Source organism: Hipposideros armiger, unplaced genomic scaffold (genome assembly GCF_001890085.2).
Source record: "Hipposideros armiger isolate ML-2016 unplaced genomic scaffold, ASM189008v1 scaffold_14, whole genome shotgun sequence".
In the NCBI taxonomy this organism is placed as follows: domain Eukaryota; kingdom Metazoa; phylum Chordata; class Mammalia; order Chiroptera; family Hipposideridae; genus Hipposideros; species Hipposideros armiger.
The window spans coordinates 2415959-2433254 of record NW_017731364.1 but is presented as its reverse complement, the minus strand read 5'-3'; the positions used below and the strand labels follow the sequence as shown (position 1 = coordinate 2433254).

General features: G+C 50.6%; 4 protein-coding genes across 15 annotated transcripts in view; 2 read left to right on the top strand and 2 right to left on the bottom strand.

Annotated features, from left to right (window-relative positions):
- The window catches only part of CHRD (chordin), a 10952-nt gene extending 10545 nt beyond the window's left edge, over positions 1-407 (bottom strand). For all 4 annotated transcript variants that reach the window (XM_019623844.1, XM_019623837.1, XM_019623872.1 and 1 more), the window contains exon 1: positions 344-407. The gene's annotated coding sequence lies outside the window, so the exon portion shown is untranslated. The remainder of the gene's footprint in view (positions 1-343) is intronic.
- A 1233-nt stretch (positions 408-1640) lies between these two features.
- THPO (thrombopoietin) lies at positions 1641-7191 on the top strand. 8 transcript variants are annotated; one of them, XM_019623915.1, is made up of 7 exons: positions 1651-1722; positions 2755-2964; positions 3060-3228; positions 3466-3593; positions 3874-3960; positions 5530-5697; positions 5938-7191. In XM_019623915.1, the coding sequence occupies exons 3-7, from the start codon at positions 3216-3218 to the stop codon at positions 6598-6600; spliced, it is 1059 nt and encodes a 352-aa protein (XP_019479460.1). In that variant the 5' UTR covers positions 1651-1722; positions 2755-2964; positions 3060-3215; the 3' UTR covers positions 6601-7191. The 8 variants fall into 8 exon arrangements, with proteins under 8 accessions (XP_019479442.1, XP_019479480.1, XP_019479460.1 ...); XM_019623924.1 differs by having other exon boundaries at positions 1666-1729; positions 2846-2964; XM_019623906.1 differs by having other exon boundaries at positions 1693-1729.
- Positions 7192-10454: 3263 nt separating this feature from the next.
- On the bottom strand, positions 10455-14481 carry POLR2H (RNA polymerase II, I and III subunit H). Of its 2 annotated transcripts, none has more exons than XM_019668950.1 (5): positions 13707-14481; positions 12668-12751; positions 12491-12584; positions 11716-11799; positions 10455-10809 (listed from the first exon to the last, which is right to left on the bottom strand). In XM_019668950.1, the coding sequence occupies exons 1-5, from the start codon at positions 13777-13779 to the stop codon at positions 10692-10694; spliced, it is 453 nt and encodes a 150-aa protein (XP_019524495.1). In that variant the 5' UTR covers positions 13780-14481; the 3' UTR covers positions 10455-10691. The 2 variants fall into 2 exon arrangements, with proteins under 2 accessions (XP_019524495.1, XP_019524501.1); XM_019668956.1 differs by having other exon boundaries at positions 13698-13787.
- A 644-nt stretch (positions 14482-15125) lies between these two features.
- Positions 15126-17296, top strand: part of CLCN2 (chloride voltage-gated channel 2) — a 14920-nt gene continuing 12749 nt past the window's right edge. The window contains exon 1 of the mRNA XM_019668892.1: positions 15126-15913. Coding sequence (XP_019524437.1) covers positions 15842-15913 — 72 coding nt within the window. The 5' untranslated portion in view covers positions 15126-15841. The remainder of the gene's footprint in view (positions 15914-17296) is intronic.

Here is a 17296-nt window from a genome sequence, read left to right as displayed (position 1 = left end):
GGGGGAGGGGGAGGGGAGGGACCAGGGGGCGCGAAGAGGGGAGGAGAGGCAGGTCTGAAGCACCCCCCCCCGCACCCCCCTGCCGGCCGCCACAGGGTGACTGGACCAGGAGGTGCGTGTCCGGTCCAGGACCAGATCCCTTGGCCGGGAAAGGGCAAAGGCTGGGCCTGAGGCCTGGGCCCGCTACTGGGCTAGGATTCCGTTCCTGCCAGAAGGATGAAGCCTTGTCTTTAAAGATGACAGCGTACAGGAAAGACCCCTCAACTGATCTCCCCCTGACTCTGGGCCCACAGCACCCACTACCCCACACTCCCCACACTCACTGCCTAGCCTGTGTCCCTACCTCTTCTCTGAGTTCTCTCCTCTTTCTACTGTTCCCCAGGACAGGAACTTAGCCAGAAACTGTCTCCTTTCTGTCTAGTGACAGCGTGTCCCTCCCTACTGTAACCTGTCCTCAGGCCCGTCCAACCATCATCGTCCCCAACCTGACATGCTTTCTCACCTTCTCCCTTCACCACGAGGACCCTCATTCTCTCCACCCCACCCTCCTCAGTCTTGGTTTCCTGGTCATGACTGCCTCCCTGTCCCCTCCCACCCCCACACACCCACCATCCTCCCAACCATCCCAGCACCCTCCTTCCTAATCTTGGGAAGCATCTCATCTGGCTGAACTGGAGAATTCCGGGATCTAGGCCATACTCCTTAGCAGACAGCCCCATCCTGGGGAGGAGGAGCAGGGGAGAGCCTGAGGAAGAATTGGGGGGGAGGGGAGGGATGGGAATAAGGTCAGGCCTCCAGGCCTCTGAGGACAGAGGCTGTGGGGAGACTGGGATTGAGGGGAAAGCAAAGGGACTAGAGCCAGGACCAAAGGAAGAGGGGGGCCAGCAGGAGGTATTTGCGGGGGAGGTTCAGCAGCTGTCTTTCCTAAGACAGGGACACATGGGCCTGGTTATTCCTCTTGTCACATATGGAATGGTAGGAAATGGAAGAGGGGGAAAGAAGGGGCAAGTAAAGGAGGGCCCAGGGCAGAGACTAGCTGTCTGAGCCAATGGACCCTAACAGAGGAGCACCTGAGCCCAGCACACACCCCCGTCACCTCACAGTCCTCTCAAGCTGTCCAAACCCTTTCCCCATAACACTGACCCCTGACAGGGTCATTCTCTAATACTGACAATACCCCCATTCCCACTCATACAGGGGGTATCAGACATGATCCCCTAGAAGTTATAGGAGAGAAAAGCAGGAAAAGCAAGAGCCCTACTAGATTTTGGCAGCAGTTGTGGTGTCCAGGGAAAAGAAATTTGGCCAGCCAAGAACTGAAAACAAAAATGTCCTGCTAGATTCCTCCTAGAAAAAACCTGTTCCCCTCCCATCTCCTCTCCAGTCAGGTCCCAGGTTTCCTATCTCCTAGGAAAAGATAGATTTCCCTATTCAAATCCTCCCCATGATGTGTGTGGGTGGAGGAGCTGGGCTCCACTAGTGGACCATGGTCCAGCAGGGGCTCCAGGTCCAGTGAGGGTGGGAGGAGAAGGCGTCACTTCCGGGGGCCCTCGCCAGTGTCTGGTGGCTCCCTGCTCTCTGATTGGGCAGAAGTGGCCTGGGCAGGCGTGTGACCCCACTGCCGTGAAGGGGCTATGCTCCAGCGCCACAGGCCTTCCTACCCATCTGCTCCCCAGAGTGCTGCCTGCTCTGCACCTGGGTCCTGGAGCCCTTCTGCACCCAGTGAGTGGTAAGCAGGGTTTGGAGTTAGGTGAGGGTAGCAAGACCAGGAAAGAGGAATTGGGCTCCCAGCTGGGGGAGGGGCAGGCAAACTGGAACCTACAGGCACTGACCTTTGTCAGGAAGAGTATGGCCTTCCCAGAATGGGAGGAGCAGGACAGTGCAGGGGTAGGGGGTGGGGTGCTGGATTCTAAGGGACTGATCACAGACTTGGTGGAATACAGCAGAGTCCTAGCTGGCCCTAAAGAAAAGGGACATGGTCTCAGGGAGAAAATGAGAAAGGAGGTACATTAGGGCTCAGGGAACAGGGCACCAAGATGGACATAGCCTCACTCGCCATTCTTCCCCAGTCATTCCTCGTTAGTTTAAGGTTCTGAATCCAGGGGCTGTGGAAGCTGGGCCAGGCAGACCAGGGCACAAGGAGAGGGTGATGGGAGGAGGGCTCATGCATGTTGACAGACCTACAGGAAATCCCAATATTGAATCAGGTGCAGGCCTCTTTGCACAACTTGTGAAAGAAGGAGGAAGCCATGTGGGGGGTCCTGTGAAGGAACAGGAAGGGGTCTGAAGAGGGGGCAGGGAGGAAGGTGTGGGCTACCAGACAGATATGGTGGGTGTCTAAAGCAAAGTATGCCATGGAAGGCGGGCATCACCTCACTCAGCGGGTGCCCAACCCTGGACTACTTGCCTCAGGAAGGAAGTTCCCAAGACTGTTAGTGTATCTCTTCACCTTGGAAAACCCAGTATTTCAGAATTTGGAATGCAAAGAAAAAGAGGCTTTGTGTGTAAGGGGTAAATTGGGAAGAATGAGAGGTTAACTCCTCCCACACCACCTTCTCTTAATCTTTTAATCACCAACCTCTAGTAACCCAGTTTTTAAAAATTTTTGCCTAATTTTACTTCTCAACCCCATTTCCAAGCTAGCTACTTCTCAGTACAGTGCATGTTTCCTAGTTCCTCATCTCGGCCCCATACTCACTTTCCCCTCTTCTCAGGCTCGTGCCACAGTGCTTCCATTCTCTATCCCCATCCCAGATTTCCTCCAACCAAACAACCAAGGTTGCTCAGAATTTGAGGCCAATTAAAATGTGTGTGTGTACATATCCTGTCCTGCTGCTTTCGGCAGGGGGCAGGGGCACCAAACCCATATCAGATTCACTGAGGAACTCTTGATAAAGAGGAGACACTACATGCTACGTCACAAGAAAGCATGGGAGCAGTCAGAGCTTTAGCAGTTCTAGGCTGGTGAGCATCACAAGCCCTCCCAGCATCTGTTACCCCAGTCAGGCAGTCTCTTCCTTGAAATTTGATTAAGCGTTCATTATTCCTGTCACTTGCAGGATAGATTCCAGACCCTCTCCCTTGGCCTACCTGCGCCGTGCCCCACCCCACTCTTCCCAGAAGTGCAAGAGCCCAAGCCGCCTCCATGGCCCCAGGAAGGATTCAGGGGAGAGGCCCCATACAGGGTGCCACTTCAACCAGACAGCCTGGCCAGAATGGAGCTGACTGGTAAGAGCACACTTGAGAGGCTAAGGGCCAAATCAGAATGTGGTAGAGGGGGAAACAGAAAGGAGATGTGCTGCAGTGGGGGAGGGCTGGGGGGACCCAGTTTCCCAGGAATAAGGCATCTGAGTGGCAGATTCCCAGGATTTCAGGTCTGGGTCCTAACTGGGAATGCCTGGACCACCGCCCGACAATGTTTTCTTCCTTACCCACCCCTTTCAACCTCACCTCTCCTCATCTAAGAATTGCTCCTCGTGGTCATGCTTCTCCTAAGTGCAAGACTAACTCGGTCCAGCCTGGCTCCTCCTGCCTGTGACCCCCGACTCCTAAATAAACTGCTTCGTGACTCCCAATTCCTTCAAAGCAGACTGGTGAGATTCCCCAAACATTCTCCCCTCTATCCATTTAACTGGTAAGATACCTTCACTTCCATCACTTCCTCTTGCTCCCTGATACAATCCCTATTTTTCCAATATTGTCTTTGGTAAGGCCACCATTTCCTGATCACCTCTCTTTGCCAAAGATTATGATTTACAGTCAAACCCTTTAAAAGCTCTAATCTGGATATATTACTCATATCCTGATCATTGGGCCACCATGCCCCCATTTCAGTTCCCTTCTCTACCCTCCCCCAATAATCTTTTTCAACAGAGCCAGTGCCCAGACGTTAACCCTTTGTCCACACCTGTCCTGCTGCCAGCTGTGGACTTTAGCTTGGGAGAATGGAAAACCCAGACGGTAAGAAAGCCATCCCTTCCCTTGGTTTCTCTACGTCATGTCTTCATCAGTTTTGTACTGCTTCCCATGGATTCTTCAAAATTCCTGAGCTCCCTGAAAATATCTCACCTTTAGCTTGACTACCCTAACCCAATCTACATTCTACTATGATGATATCTTCTGGACAAGTTGATCGCTTGCAGTCCCAGTACATTAAATAGATTCAAAGCTGAACACCATGTAAAGCTAGATTGAGGTCTCGCCTGGGCCATGCCTTTGACTTATTTCTGTTCAACCTTCTTAAGTTGGTATGAAGAAGTAAGACTGATCTGTCATCCACAGATGACACAAAGCTGGGAAACACAGCAAAAAAAAAAAAAACACCCCAAAAGACAGAGTCAAGATTCAAATCACTGAAAGGCTAGGTTCAAAACATAGTGAAATTTAAGAGATATATAAACAATTCTACACGTGTAAAGTAATTGAGTAAACTCCTACTCCAGCTTTCAGGCCACAATGCCCCTGCTTTCCTCATAAAAAACTTCTAGCCCTAGAATTTACTATGAAAACAATATGGGAGGGTTGACTTGACCCTAAACTTAGCATGTAACATTTTTGAAGCAGCTATGTAAAAACTAGTGATTCTAGGCAACTTTAGATGTTTAGCATCCACATTGTGGAAATATCCCTATAAAACTGTATTCTGGGTGGACTGCACTCAAAAATACTCGACTGACATCCTCCTCTAGACACATGCTAATGTATTCAGAGGGATCTATTGGGTTGTCGGAAAAGTCATGATGCATTTTTGCAACGAAAAACATAGAAAAATACATCATGATTTTTCCAACAACCCAGTATTAAACTAGCATGTGTCCAGGATGCAACAACCTGCACAGTAAGAGGTTAGAAAACATGTTATGTGAAAAATGGTTTTAAAAAAACCCAACAGTCTCTCTGATTAGCTTGGAGGAAGTGGCCATCTTGTGGCATAGCATGAAGTGCTTTAGTCTGAGACTCGGAAAACCTACTGTGAGGGAGCACCCTTTAGAAGGTCAGCTCTTCTACTCTCAAGATCCCTAGAATCCCTCTCTTCCCTCAGATTGTCTAGGGGGACTGGGCCAGGGAAGGACAGTTCCTAAGGAGCCCTCGTAGCTCCAGCTCTGCCATGTATCAATAAGCTCCTTCCCTTCATCTTTATACTCTTATAATGGTTTCATCTCTACATTAAGTTAAAAATAAATCATACAATCCTCAGATTTTGTAGCCGAAAGAGATTTGCAGCACTAGGACCAAGAGGTAAAGCTATAAAAGGGTAGATTTCAGCATAATGTAAGGAAAAAAACCCCAGCTTTTCTGACTGAAATTAAATGTCAGACCAGGCTGGGTTACCGGACACTAGAGTTATTCAAGCAGAGGCTGATGACCAATTGTCGGGAGACTGAAGGAATTCCTGTGCTGGGTGGGACCGTGGTCCTGTCCAATTCTCAGCTCTTATGATTCATTCTGCTGGCTACCCCTACAGGCTCCCCACCCGCTATGAGCATGCCCTTTGAAGCAACCCGCTTCTCTCTTCCATCCCTTTCTCAGGAGCAGACCAAGGCACAGGATGTTCTGGGAGCGACAACCCTTCTGCTGGAGGGAGTGATGGCAGCACGGGGACAACTGGGGCCCACTTGCCTCTCATCCCTACTGGGACAGCTTTCTGGACAGGTCCGCCTCCTCCTTGGGGCCCTGCAGGGCCTCCTTGGAACCCAGGTAAGTCCCAAGTCAAGGGAACTATAGAAATTGTCCTTCCTTTTTGACTGAGTCTCCTTAGAAGACCTGAGGGAAAAAAGAGGAATTCTAGGAATCTTGAGGAACAGGGGATGACGTGTCAAGGAATGAATGCTTCCTCCCATCCATAAAGCCCAGCTGCCGGTACCCTACCTTCCCACATAGACAAGGGAGGCATATCTGGCCAAGGTCTCTGGCCTCAGGCCCATCCTCTGCCCTCAGCTTCCTCCACAGGGCAGGACCACAGCTCACAAAGATCCCGATGCCATTTTCCTGAGCTTCCAACAACTGCTCCGAGGAAAGGTGCGTTTCCTGCTTCACGTAGTCGGGCCCACCCTCTGTGCCAAGCGGGCCCTCCCTACCACAGCTCTCCCAAGCAGTACCTCTCTATTCTTCACACTGAACAAGTTCCCAAACAGGACTTCTGGATTGTTGGAGACAAACTCCAGTGTCTCAGCCAGAACTACTGGCTCTGGACTTCTGAAGAGGCTACAGGGACTCAGAGCCAAGATTCCTGGTCTGCTGAACCAAACTTCCAGGTCCCTAGACCAAGTACCTGGACATCTGAACAGGACACACACACCCTTAAATGGAACTCATGGACTCTTCCCTGGACCCTCACCCAGGGCGCTGGGAGCCCTGAATATTCCACCAGGAACTTCGGACACGGGCTCTCTGCCACTCAGTCTCCAGTCTGGATTCTCTCCTTCCCTAAGCCATCCTCCCACTGGACAATACACACTCTTCTCTCCTTCACCCACCTTGCCCACCCCCATGGTCCAGCTCCAACTCCCACTTCCTGACCCTTCTGCTATCATGCCCAATCCTACCAGCCCTCTTCTAACTGCAGCCCACCCTCACTTCCATAATCTGTCTCAGGAGTAGTACGGTACTCAGGCACTGCCAACATCAGCACTGTCTCCCATGTGTAATTCCCTTACCTGAAGGAGAGGCCCTGGAAGACAACTGCTGCCACACCAGATTTCCTGCTTTCACCTGAAACCCAAAGCCCTAGTAAAGGCGGATACATGGGACAGAAAAAGGGATCGTTTTTCACTGTATAAAACTCAGAAGCTATTTTTTTAAGCTATCAATAATATTCACCAGAGCAGCTAGTTATCTTTGGTCTATTTTTCTGCATAAACCTACAACTTACGAATTTGCTCTGTGTTCTTTTGCATACGATAATTTCTCAAAGGCCTGGACTGGCCTGGCCTCTGAACAAAGGTAGAAACTAATCTTAGGTCAGAAAACAAGAGAAAAACAAGCTTTGGTTTTCTACTCAGAAATAAGGTTAGTCTCTTTACCCCTTTTTACCATCTTCTCAATGGGACTTTTATCTCCTTTTCTTAGGAGATCCTTACTCTTGAGAAATGAATGAGAAGTTGTCTCCCAGAAAGGCTGTCCCTACATAATAGACAAAACTGAGCCTGTATAAATAAAGAATAAATAAATGAGAGCACCCAAAAGCTAACTGAAAAGGAAAAGAAAGAAGTTCTTCTGGGGGGGGGGGAGTGGGGCAGAGGGACAATAGATCTGTCCCTCCCTAAAAAAAGAAAAAAAAGAAAAGCTAACAGGAAGCCTAGGAGAGCCTCACACCTCAAGTAAGTCTGTGCAGACAGTTCAGTCAAGACAAGACCTGGATGTGACAGCTGAGCAAACAGCGACAGCTTCAGCAGCTCAGCAGGAAGCTTCGCCAAGCATGGGTTCCTGCCTCCCTCCTGTGGAGGTCAGGGGGAAGTGCAGGAAGTGGCTTGAGTTGGTCTCCTGGGGCTCACACAGCAGGAGAGATAAGTCAAGTCATGTACAAGTTGAAGGCTCATTTCCCAATTCCCAGAAGTGAGTAGTATCTAAAAAGTGGCTTTGTGTTACCACCATAAACTGTTAGGGTATCTCCAGAAAAGAAGCCAGACTTACGGGGCTTTGCCAATAAAGCAGACTTGATACTTGGAAGAAGTTTATATTGCCCACACAAAAACTCCACCGCAAAAGTCAATGCTACCTCCAGAAGCTCTTGTAGGGAAAACCAATGGAAGCTTTTTCCCCCTCCCTCCTCATCAACTCCCCAAAGGAGAGGAACTGCCACCTTGTAGGTAGAGGAGGAACCAGGAACCCGGAGTTCTAAACATTGCCACAAATACTGCAGGATCACTAAAGGCATTCTAAAACAGAATGAAAGTCAGAATGTGCCAGGAACTTTATGTATTCTACCTTTTTTAAAGGCTTACACGACTCTTTAAGATTGGTATTATCATCTCTATTTTTACAGATGAGGAAACTGAGGCTCAGAGAAGCCAGGCATGTTCCCAATGGTTTCACAGCCTGTGATCCCCAGGCTGGCTTAGTCTGGAGTCCATACTCTCCACAGTCCATACACTGTCTAATATATCATTCAATGATTCTATTTATTGGGAAAGATTTCCAAGTCCATAGAGAGTAAATACATCAAGTTAAAGAGTTCTGAGTAGAAAACCAAAGCTCTTGGGAGGGTGACCAATTTAGACATCTCCAGGTGTCCTTCTCTCCCATTCATGGACAGAACAGTTGCCATGGAGAAAGAATCAACAAATGCACAAAGCTCAAAAGTGTTGTCTAAACCTTGGATGGTGTCAGTATCTGCAATTCATCCACACTACAAATTCCAGCATGCTAGTAAAGGGAATGGTAAATGGAAATTTTAACTTAATGAAATACTAAAGTAGATTAAATCTAATAATCGAATGAAACACTTTATGCCAAAAGGACCAGAGACAAAGAATTAGGGGTTCTCAGTATAGTCAGATGAGAGACCAAGATGGCAAAACTGGGGCCGGCCGAGGTGGCACGTTGGTTAAGAGCTGGCTTGGGACGCCAGAGGGCCCCGGTTCAGATCCCACATATGAGGGCCAGTGACACTGCCCTCCACAGCTAAGATGCTGAACAACAGCTCAACCTGGAGCTGGGCAGCCATGAGTAGCCGGCGACGGCAGAGGCTGCAGCCCCTGTGGCAGTGGGTTGCCATGGGCTACCATATGTAGCCAGCAGCCAGCGTGAGCGGCCAGTAGCCGCAGTGAGCGGCCGTCCAGAAGCCGGTGACTGATGTGCCTCGCCTGGGAAGAGCGCAATGATGGTGCCAACTTGGGCCAGTGGGGCAACGTCCTCCACAACTAGACTGAAGAACAAGAACGACAGCAACTTGTCTGTTCCCCTTCCCCCAATTCCCCAGCACTGTTCCCATCCCCCCAATTCCCCAATAAAAATCTTAAAAAAAAAAAAAAAGATGGCAAAACTGCAAGAAGTATATAGCCAGAAAGTTCCAGGCATCCAGGGCAAATGCAAATAACTCATGGGCTTCTCCAGTGTAAACTAATCTGCCCCTATTGAGAATCTAACCCATTCCCAAATCTTTCTGTCTCTTCTTCACTTTACACACACCAAAAACAAACCCAAAAAAACAAAAAACCAACAACAAAAAAACTGTAACAACCAGAACATTCCTACCTCTACTCAACTGTACACCAGTTCTCTTTCTTCTGCTACCCCAGAGCAGTTAGGAGTTTGCTATGCTACCCAACAAACCATTACTGGTAGATTCTTCTACATACCCACTCTAACCTAAGTTCATCCTATTCCAACCCCTGCCCCCCAAATTTGACTCCATGGAAAGGCTCTAGATTTCCATAAAAATTCATCCCAACACCCACTGCTTCTCTTAACTTCTCTACCCACCCTCCCTCCCCCATACTAAAGCAAAACACCTTTTCCTCCCCCCTGCAGGGACCATATTTCAACCCATTTCCCTAAATACTATTTCTAACACCTCAGGTAAAGACCTGAAAATGATGGGGAAGGAGATACCCCAGGCATCCCAGCAGGGAAGGGACCAGCTCCCCTGGTAAAATGGGAAATTAAGAGACAACTGCTTAATGCACACTCACAATTTTTCAGGATCTTTAACCTGAATTTCCCAGGGAAATCAGAGACCCCCATATACTTTCTAAGAGACTTCGAATACCAGGCTGAAGAGCCAGCTGCTATGCTGGAGTCCTTGTAAGCATCACCATTTCCTCAACTGTGCTCTTCCCCCACTTCCCCCAGTTAGTGAGTGCAGTCAGGATCCTGCATTGTCCTAGGCACTGGCACTGGACTGCCAACCTCATTGGTATTGCTGCCCTGTCCACTTCACTGGTCTGTGCAGCAGCTCCCTGTTCAGTGTCACTGTTAAGAAAGCACTTACCCTCCCTCGAGGAAACCACTAGCATGTAGAGCACACAACTAGCTTCTCCACCTGCTCCCATAACCACCAAATCCGCTCTTCCTATTCTCTTCATAGTCCTGTCCCATGCATGTGTCTGAAAGCCTCTACCCAAAGCTTCCATTAAAATGATGAACATTTCCAGGCTATGCAAGTGACTCATTCAAGTCAACGTGACCTGACTTCCTAAGAGACGGCAAGTGTTAGAAGGGCACAAACAGGGCTCCTTGCCAATTCAAACTTCTAGCCAAAAGGGTGGTATCTTCCGGACCTGGGGTGCGCTCAGGAGTCAAAAGCACGACACTCTCTCCCAGACAGAAAATCACATTGGAGGATAAAGGTTGGGGATAATCAGCCCAGAATCTAGATACCAAAAGGCGGGGATAGATCCTACCTTGACATGTGATCATATGGTTGTGGGCCAGAAACAGAATATACCATAGGCAAATTGGAAAAAATGGTTTTAAAGTAAATGGAAAAAAAAATTTTTTAAAGGGACGAAACGTCTGAAAAAGTAAAGTTTAATTTTAAAAAATCATATATACAAAACAACTTCTGATTCATTTTAAGCTCTCCCACCAGGTCTTTCACAGGCAAGTCAGTTTCCCATTGAGTCCAGACCACCTAACGATGCATCCACAGTGCCCCTCCTGAACAGGTGAACAACGGCCGCTGCTGCTCAGGCTTAAACAAATATCCATGACTGGAGTGACTAGGCAGCAAGGTTGGCTCCCCAGGTGGTTCAGAAGGCCAGTTTCTTCATCAGCAGATAAACTCTGGAATCCACTTCAAATCCATGCAGGTTGTTGGCATCACCCTGCAGCCTCATGAGCAGGCCCCCATAGGACACGTAGGCAGAGCTGAAACAGAAGGTCCAGTTTCATAAGTCTGAGCTCTGGAGCAGCTGCTACTCAGTGGCTCTGCAGACCAGCCTAAGAAAAGAAGTACCTTTCTAATGTTTTGTCATCAGGAACCAAAATTCAGACAAAGATGAATGCACAGATATGTGTAAGGCAGTGTTCTTTATATTAGCAATGGTAGAAAATACTACATGCCCAGAATAAGGAAAATGGTTAAATCAATTAAGATATATCCACTTCCTGGAATGTTATACAGCTATTAAGATGTTTAGGAAAAGCTTTAAAGTGACATGGGCAAAACATGTTTTACATAACATTAAGCAAAAAGAGAAGAAAACATGTATAAACAACATGACCTAAAAGCAAAAAAGCACACAGGAATAAAACCCGAAAATCGTCAAAAATTTTATGTAAAAGTTTCCCTCTAGGTATGCAATTACAGGTCACTTTTTTTCCTTCTTTGCATTACTTCTCTGCTTTTCAAATTGCTTACAAAGGGTACATATTGTTTTAATAAGATTTTTTAAAAAGAAAAAATAGCTGGGCAGGGAAACCAAAGAACTAGGGGTTGGGTTGCAGAGTAGCAATACACACACACACACACACACACATGCCTAGCAGTTTAATTACTTAATGCTGCATTTATTTCCTGAGGAAGCAACCTTCCTTTGCACTACATACAGCAAGATTATCAGTTTCTCATTTTCCCCAGGCCCTAAGGCCCTGACAAAGGGCATAGACAGCAGCCTACATTTCAGATTGAAAACTGTTCCCAGAAGTTTCTTTCTGGGTCGCACCTAGGTCTGAGGTGCTTGGGGCAAGGGACCCAACACAGGAAGCATAAGCATGGCCCAAATTCTCAGAATAAGGCAGGGGAAAGGGTTCTCACAAGATCAAGGAACTTACAGACGTGTTGCTGCTTCAGTAGAAGTCTCATCTCCCTCAATCCTGTACACTTTCCCATACATTACATACTCAAATTGGTCAGCCCTGTGGAACAACAGTGGTAGTTATTCTCAAAAGCATTTAACAATAATAAGTCCTTTAAAAGTGGTAACTGGTAACTAAGTGCCAGCATTATAACAGGCACTTTCCAAAGACAATATCATTTAGTCCTCACAGCAACCCTGTGACCTACGTATGGCCATCCAGTTTTTACCGATGAGGAAACTGAGGCTGAAAGAGGTTAAGATTATTCAACAAATAAATGGTAGGGCTCAGGTTTGAACTCAGTGAGGCTCTAACTTCCCATCATACCAAACTCACTCCCAAGATGCAAGGCCCACACAGCCTAAGTCACTCAGTGGTTATTTTCCGCCATCAAAAAGCTACAACTTACGGGGCCGGCCGAGTGGCTCAGTTGGTTAAGAGCTCGCTCAAGAGTTTGAGCTCTGAGCAACAGCAGTTCGAGTCCAGCCCGGGCTGAGCAGCCGCTGAGCTGCCAACAGGTAGCAGGATGGCTCAGCTAAAAAAAAAAAAAAAAGCTACAACTCACAAGCATGCAACCACTGCTCTGGATGAATACTTGGGTGTCTGAATTCTTAAGAGCAGCAATTTCCTCAAGATTCCTCAGATTCTGCTGATAATTGCTTATTTCACAAATTAAATAAGGATCTTTCGATACCACTTATCTACTTAGTCCTCAGGCATATTTCAAGTACTCCCTTCTCCACTTCCTCACCTGGAAGGTCTGTCATCTGTGGGGTTGTATTCACCATCATCCAGGGTACCATCTTCATACAAGGTACTGGCTATAACCAACCGGAACTTGTCACCTGAAAATAACAGTAATATCTTAGGGTGAAGAACAGCTGAAATGACAAAAAGTCACCTGCTATTGTCTATGTTCAATACTTACCCAAGTCTACAGGGTAGATCTGAATGTTTACATCTAAGATAAGGTCCATCTTGAAAGACTCACTCTCACAATGCAGTCGAGACACTACAGGGAAGTAGAGAAAGAGTGGTAGAGGTAATTGCCTGGCCCATGCCAACTCTGCAGACCCCACTTTGGGGGACCATTATGCAATAGAACACTCAATCTAACCCAGTGTGCCTCCACTGGCCTCTCATCTGCTCTCACAGAAGTTCAGGCTCAACCAGAACCAGATATGCAAGAAGGAGAGGAGAGAAAACAATGGCCAGTGGGCAGAATCCCCAGAAAAGAATCAAAGGTCCGCTGGCAACAAATAATATCCAGATTCTAGGCCTGCCTAGGTGATTAAAAACAACCTGACTTTGGGCAAGTTATTCATTCATCCAAAGGTTTTGTCTTTCTGTGCCAGGTGCAGTGCTGAGGGGATTATCAGGAAGTATAAGAACTGGTGTTGTTTTGAAGAACATCTCAGTCTCCAGGCAAAGGAAGAAAAACTAGAGAGAAACAATTAGTGATCAATGACAGCATCAAGAGCTACTCTTTATCATTCGAAGCAGTCAACTCTAAACCAGAGAGGAATGCACAAAGAACTAAACACTCTAAGGGCAATACAAGAATTTAGGTTCTGGAGTCGGATTACTCTCTGTGCAGCTCTTGGAGCAAAAAAAGGGTAAGACACCACCTACCTAATGGAGACTCTTGAAAGAAGTTAAGACAAAGCGTGTGTAAGGTGCACCGTACAGTGACTAGCACAGAGTGGGTAGAGATTAGAAAGATACCCAGGAGTTTACCAGCACCTCGAGAAAAGGCCACCCAGGAAGAGGGCACAACATGTGTGAACCCAGGGAGAGCTCGGAGTCTCGGTTTTCTCATCTATAAAACATTTTCTAAGAGAGTTCGGACATCAGGACCTGCCGGTAGGGGCAGACCACGTGAGTTGGGTGGACCAAAGGCACAGGGACGTGTCCGCAAGGACGAGGTTAACCCCTTACCCCAAACCGCCCCTACATACCTTACTTACCTCGGTCAAACTTCTTGCCTTCCGGGTCAATGTCTTTTACATCAAAAATATCTTCAAAAAGGATGCCCGCCATGGTGAAAGGGCCACGACAGTAGCACAGGGGCTGAGCGCGCGGCCACAGCTAAGAGTACGCGCACCCCCTCGCGTGGAGAAAAGGAGAGGAGAAAACGGAGCGCCTGAAGAGCAGCAGCCGTGGAACACAATAACGCATGCGCGCCGACAAGCAGTAAGGCGGCCACTTCCGTCACCTAGCTCTCGGGGCTTCCTAACTTCCGCCCCGAATTATTGCTACCGAGAGACCTCAGTGTTGAGGGCGGGTCTCAGGTCCAGATAACTCCGCCCTAGGGCGGGGTCACGATAGGTCCCACCTCTGACTGAGGTGGCGCGGTTTCTCACTCTGCTGAAGCTCTACTACGCCCTCTTTAGAGTCCCCGTAGGGAAGACTGGAATGCCTGGGGGCCTACGCCAGCCAGGGACCTTGATCCTTGGCCCAGAGAAGCCCGGCCCCAGCCCTACCCTACCCTACCGGTCCGCGTGCCCGCCGAGGGCACAGTCCGCGCCGAGGGAGGGCGGAGCAGAACCCCGCCCCCAGAGCGTTGGACGAGCCGGGCACAGTACCCAGCCCCTCCAGCTGGCACTGAGGCCCCCCAGGCCGGCCCAGGCCGGCTCTGCCCAGATGGATGTCACCTGAGCTGAGTCCTTTCAAGTTTGGGAATTTGCCATGATGTCACTAAGGGAAAGAGGAAAGCCTGCACTGTCCCCTCCCCTGGAACTGCATCCTCCTCTCCACTGCTCTCTTCCCCTACACCGCCCCTTCGGCCGCCTGGTATTGACCCCATCACACTGCTCTCCTGAGCACTGCACCCTCAGCTTGGTACTGCCCGTTCACCCACCACTGCCTTTCCCTCTGGACACTGATCTATGTGCCCCTTCCTCCTGGCACTGTCTCTCCCACAGATACTCTTCCTTTACATAGTCCCTTCCTCGGTTGCTGGCTCCTCTCACACTGCCACCTTACTGGGCACCACCCCCTCCTCCTGGGCGCCACTTCTGCCTCCCACATGCCCCTTCATCCTGGTACTGCCTCCTCCCACACTGCCTGTTTCCTGGGCACTGTGCTCTCCCAGACACTATCTCGGACACACACACAGCCCATCCAGCCTGTGCTGACCCCACCCTCTGTTCTATCCTTCTCTGGACCCTGATAGAGTACGCAGAGCGCCAACAGGCCGTTCCCCTCTGGCGGCGAGACGTCAGCAGCTACTCGGGTTTCTCCTTGGGCCCTGCCAGGGAGAAGCGACCTCTGTCCCCTCACACCCGCCTCCCAGGAGCGGCCTCTCCGGCTCCCAGACCTCCCTTTCCTCAGGCCTCTCACTCTTTCCCTCCCTACCTCCAATCACCGGCCCCCTCGCCCCGCACTCCCCTGCAGGCCAAGTTGTTCCAGGTGTACCTCCCTGGGGGAGCCGCAGGGGGGCGGGGGGGGAAAGGAGGAAGGGAGAGGATGAGAGAGACCGAGGATCTCAGCTCCGAGCATTCCACTACCACCACCACCACCCCACCTCCTGGGCCTAGAGTTCCCCTCCGAGTTCCCCCAGCTTTGCTTCTCACCCCGGGCGGAGCAACGGCGCATCAGAGCCGCTGGCCCCTCCGGAGAAGCAAGAGAGGGCGCCACGCTAGAGAGCAAGATTGGGCCCAAAGAGTCTGATTTAGACGCCTCTGCAGTCCTCGGCCCCAGGCCCTACCGAGCCCCAGAGTCTCCCGGGCCGCAGACACGGACCGGCCCCTGCACGTGCCAGCGGAGCCGCCTGGTCTTAGCCTCAGGCCTCCGCGAAGAGCGGGCACGGGCTCCAGCATTCCTAGCGCCCCCTACCGTCTCTCCCGAGCCTGGGAGGCCGCCCCAACTCAGACCCCCACCAGGCTGGGCCGGTCCCTGTGGATGGGCTGGCGGGCGGGGCACCACGGAGGGCACCGCCCTCAGCCCGCCCGCCGAGGAGGGGACGGGAGCGGGAGGCTCTCTGCACTTGGCCGCCCGGGCTGCGGGTACCGGACGGGCACGGGTGCGGGCTCTGCGAGCTGGGAGCCGAGTCCGGGACGGAGCCCGAGACGCAGTGGAGGCCCGAGGGCTGTGCGCGGAGATGGCGGCCGCCGCGGCCGCCGCGGCAGAGGAAGGGATGGAGCCGCGGGCGCTGCAGTACGAGCAGACCCTGGTAAGTGAAGCCGAGCCGAGCCATGGAGCGTATGCTCCAGGACCGCTGCTCCTGGTTACCCTTGGAAGCGCGAGGACCGGAGGCCTATCGACGCCCCAGCCTTCTGAGCTAGGGAAACTGAGGCTGGAGGGCTAAGGGGTGGAAAGCTGCATGCAGGTTTCTGGCCGAGGCTGGGGGCCTGCATAGGACAAGGACATGAGGTACTTGTCCCAGGTGTCCTTCCCTTTACCTCCCCCGCTCCACGTTTTCTTTGCTCCTCCCCCTCACCACCTGAGCCGTCTTAGCACCCCACTACGCTTCCCCAGCACTGTTCACACTATTGAACTTTCTCTTTCTACACTCCTATCTCCACCATCCAAGACTTTCCCTCTGTCCCCAGTAAGTGCATTTTACTGTGCTAGACAGAAACAAATCAGACCCAAACCTAGACTCAGCCCCTACCCCCGCAGGCTGGCAACCCAGCATTGGCAGGAACCCCTCAGTCTAGTCCCTGGAACAAAGGTGGCCTGCCAACCCAGGGGACAGGAGCTTTAGGGAGGATGGGTCAAGCAGGAATGGATGTGGGAATTGGGACCTTTGTTCATGTTCCCTCTTGAGTAGCCAGCCCCCACCCACCCCAGGGGTGTTCCTTGACCTCATCAGAAGCAGGGGTCCTGGGGCTCGGAGCTGACTCATGGCCACCACTGTAACTTAGTGTTTGAGAAGCCTTTTGCCCCTTCTTGTGTCCCTGGGGTAGGGGGCCCAAACTGTAGGGAAGGGAGTGGGCCCTATGACTCCTTTTTAACAGCTGGTCCTGGAATTTGCCCAGGAAGGAGGCTGGGAGGCAACCTCTCCAGGAGGAGGGGGCCCTGGGCTGTAACTGAGACTGGGAGGTGCCCAGTTAAGACAGGGAGTGACTGGATGGAACAGGATGACAGGGAGAGGTGGCAGGGGTGGGGGTGGAGCAAGGGTAGAGGGGCAAGCCTTCACATAGGGTGGGAGGTGTCTGTCCATCTGCACAAGCTGAGAGTGGGGCCTTGGGCAAAGAAGCCAGGCACCTGGCTCTCAGATGGTGTCTATCTGTTGCACCAGCACATCTCCATCTCCTTCGCCTGGGTCTCTATCTCTGGAATGAGTTCCCAGGGTCAAGCTCTCTCCCTGGCACTCGCTGCTCCAGCCTCTCCCCCTTCTCCTCCCAATCCTTTTGTCTTTCTCTCACAGGCTCACCTCCCAGCTCCAACGACACTGTATCTGCCTCTTTATACTCTATTCTCTGTCTCTCCCTTCCTCCTCCCTTCTTCCTCTTTTTTCTCTGCACCTTCCCCTGGCGTCTCTTTCCTCCCTTTCTTTTCTGTGATTCTCTCTCTTCCCTTTCCTTTCTCTCCCTCTCCCTCTCTCTCTCTC

Bases quoted from the DNA above. Each gene is read 5' to 3' on its own strand.
- POLR2H (XM_019668950.1), bottom strand. From the start codon at position 13,779: ATGGCGGGCATCCTTTTTGAAGATATTTTTGATGTAAAAGACATTGAC. The intron at 12,752-13,706 runs GTAAGTAAGGTA...ACTTCCCTGTAG, and splicing joins AGGCAAGAAGTTTGACCGAG to TGTCTCGACTGCATTGTGAG. The intron at 10,810-11,715 runs GTAAGTTCCTTG...CTTCTGTTTCAG, and splicing joins ACTGAAGCAGCAACACGTCT to CTCTGCCTACGTGTCCTATG.
- THPO (XM_019623897.1), top strand. The intron at 3,594-3,873 runs GTGAGATTCCCC...CTTTTTCAACAG, and splicing joins AATTCCTTCAAAGCAGACTG to AGCCAGTGCCCAGACGTTAA. The intron at 3,961-5,529 runs GTAAGAAAGCCA...TCCCTTTCTCAG, and splicing joins GAGAATGGAAAACCCAGACG to GAGCAGACCAAGGCACAGGA.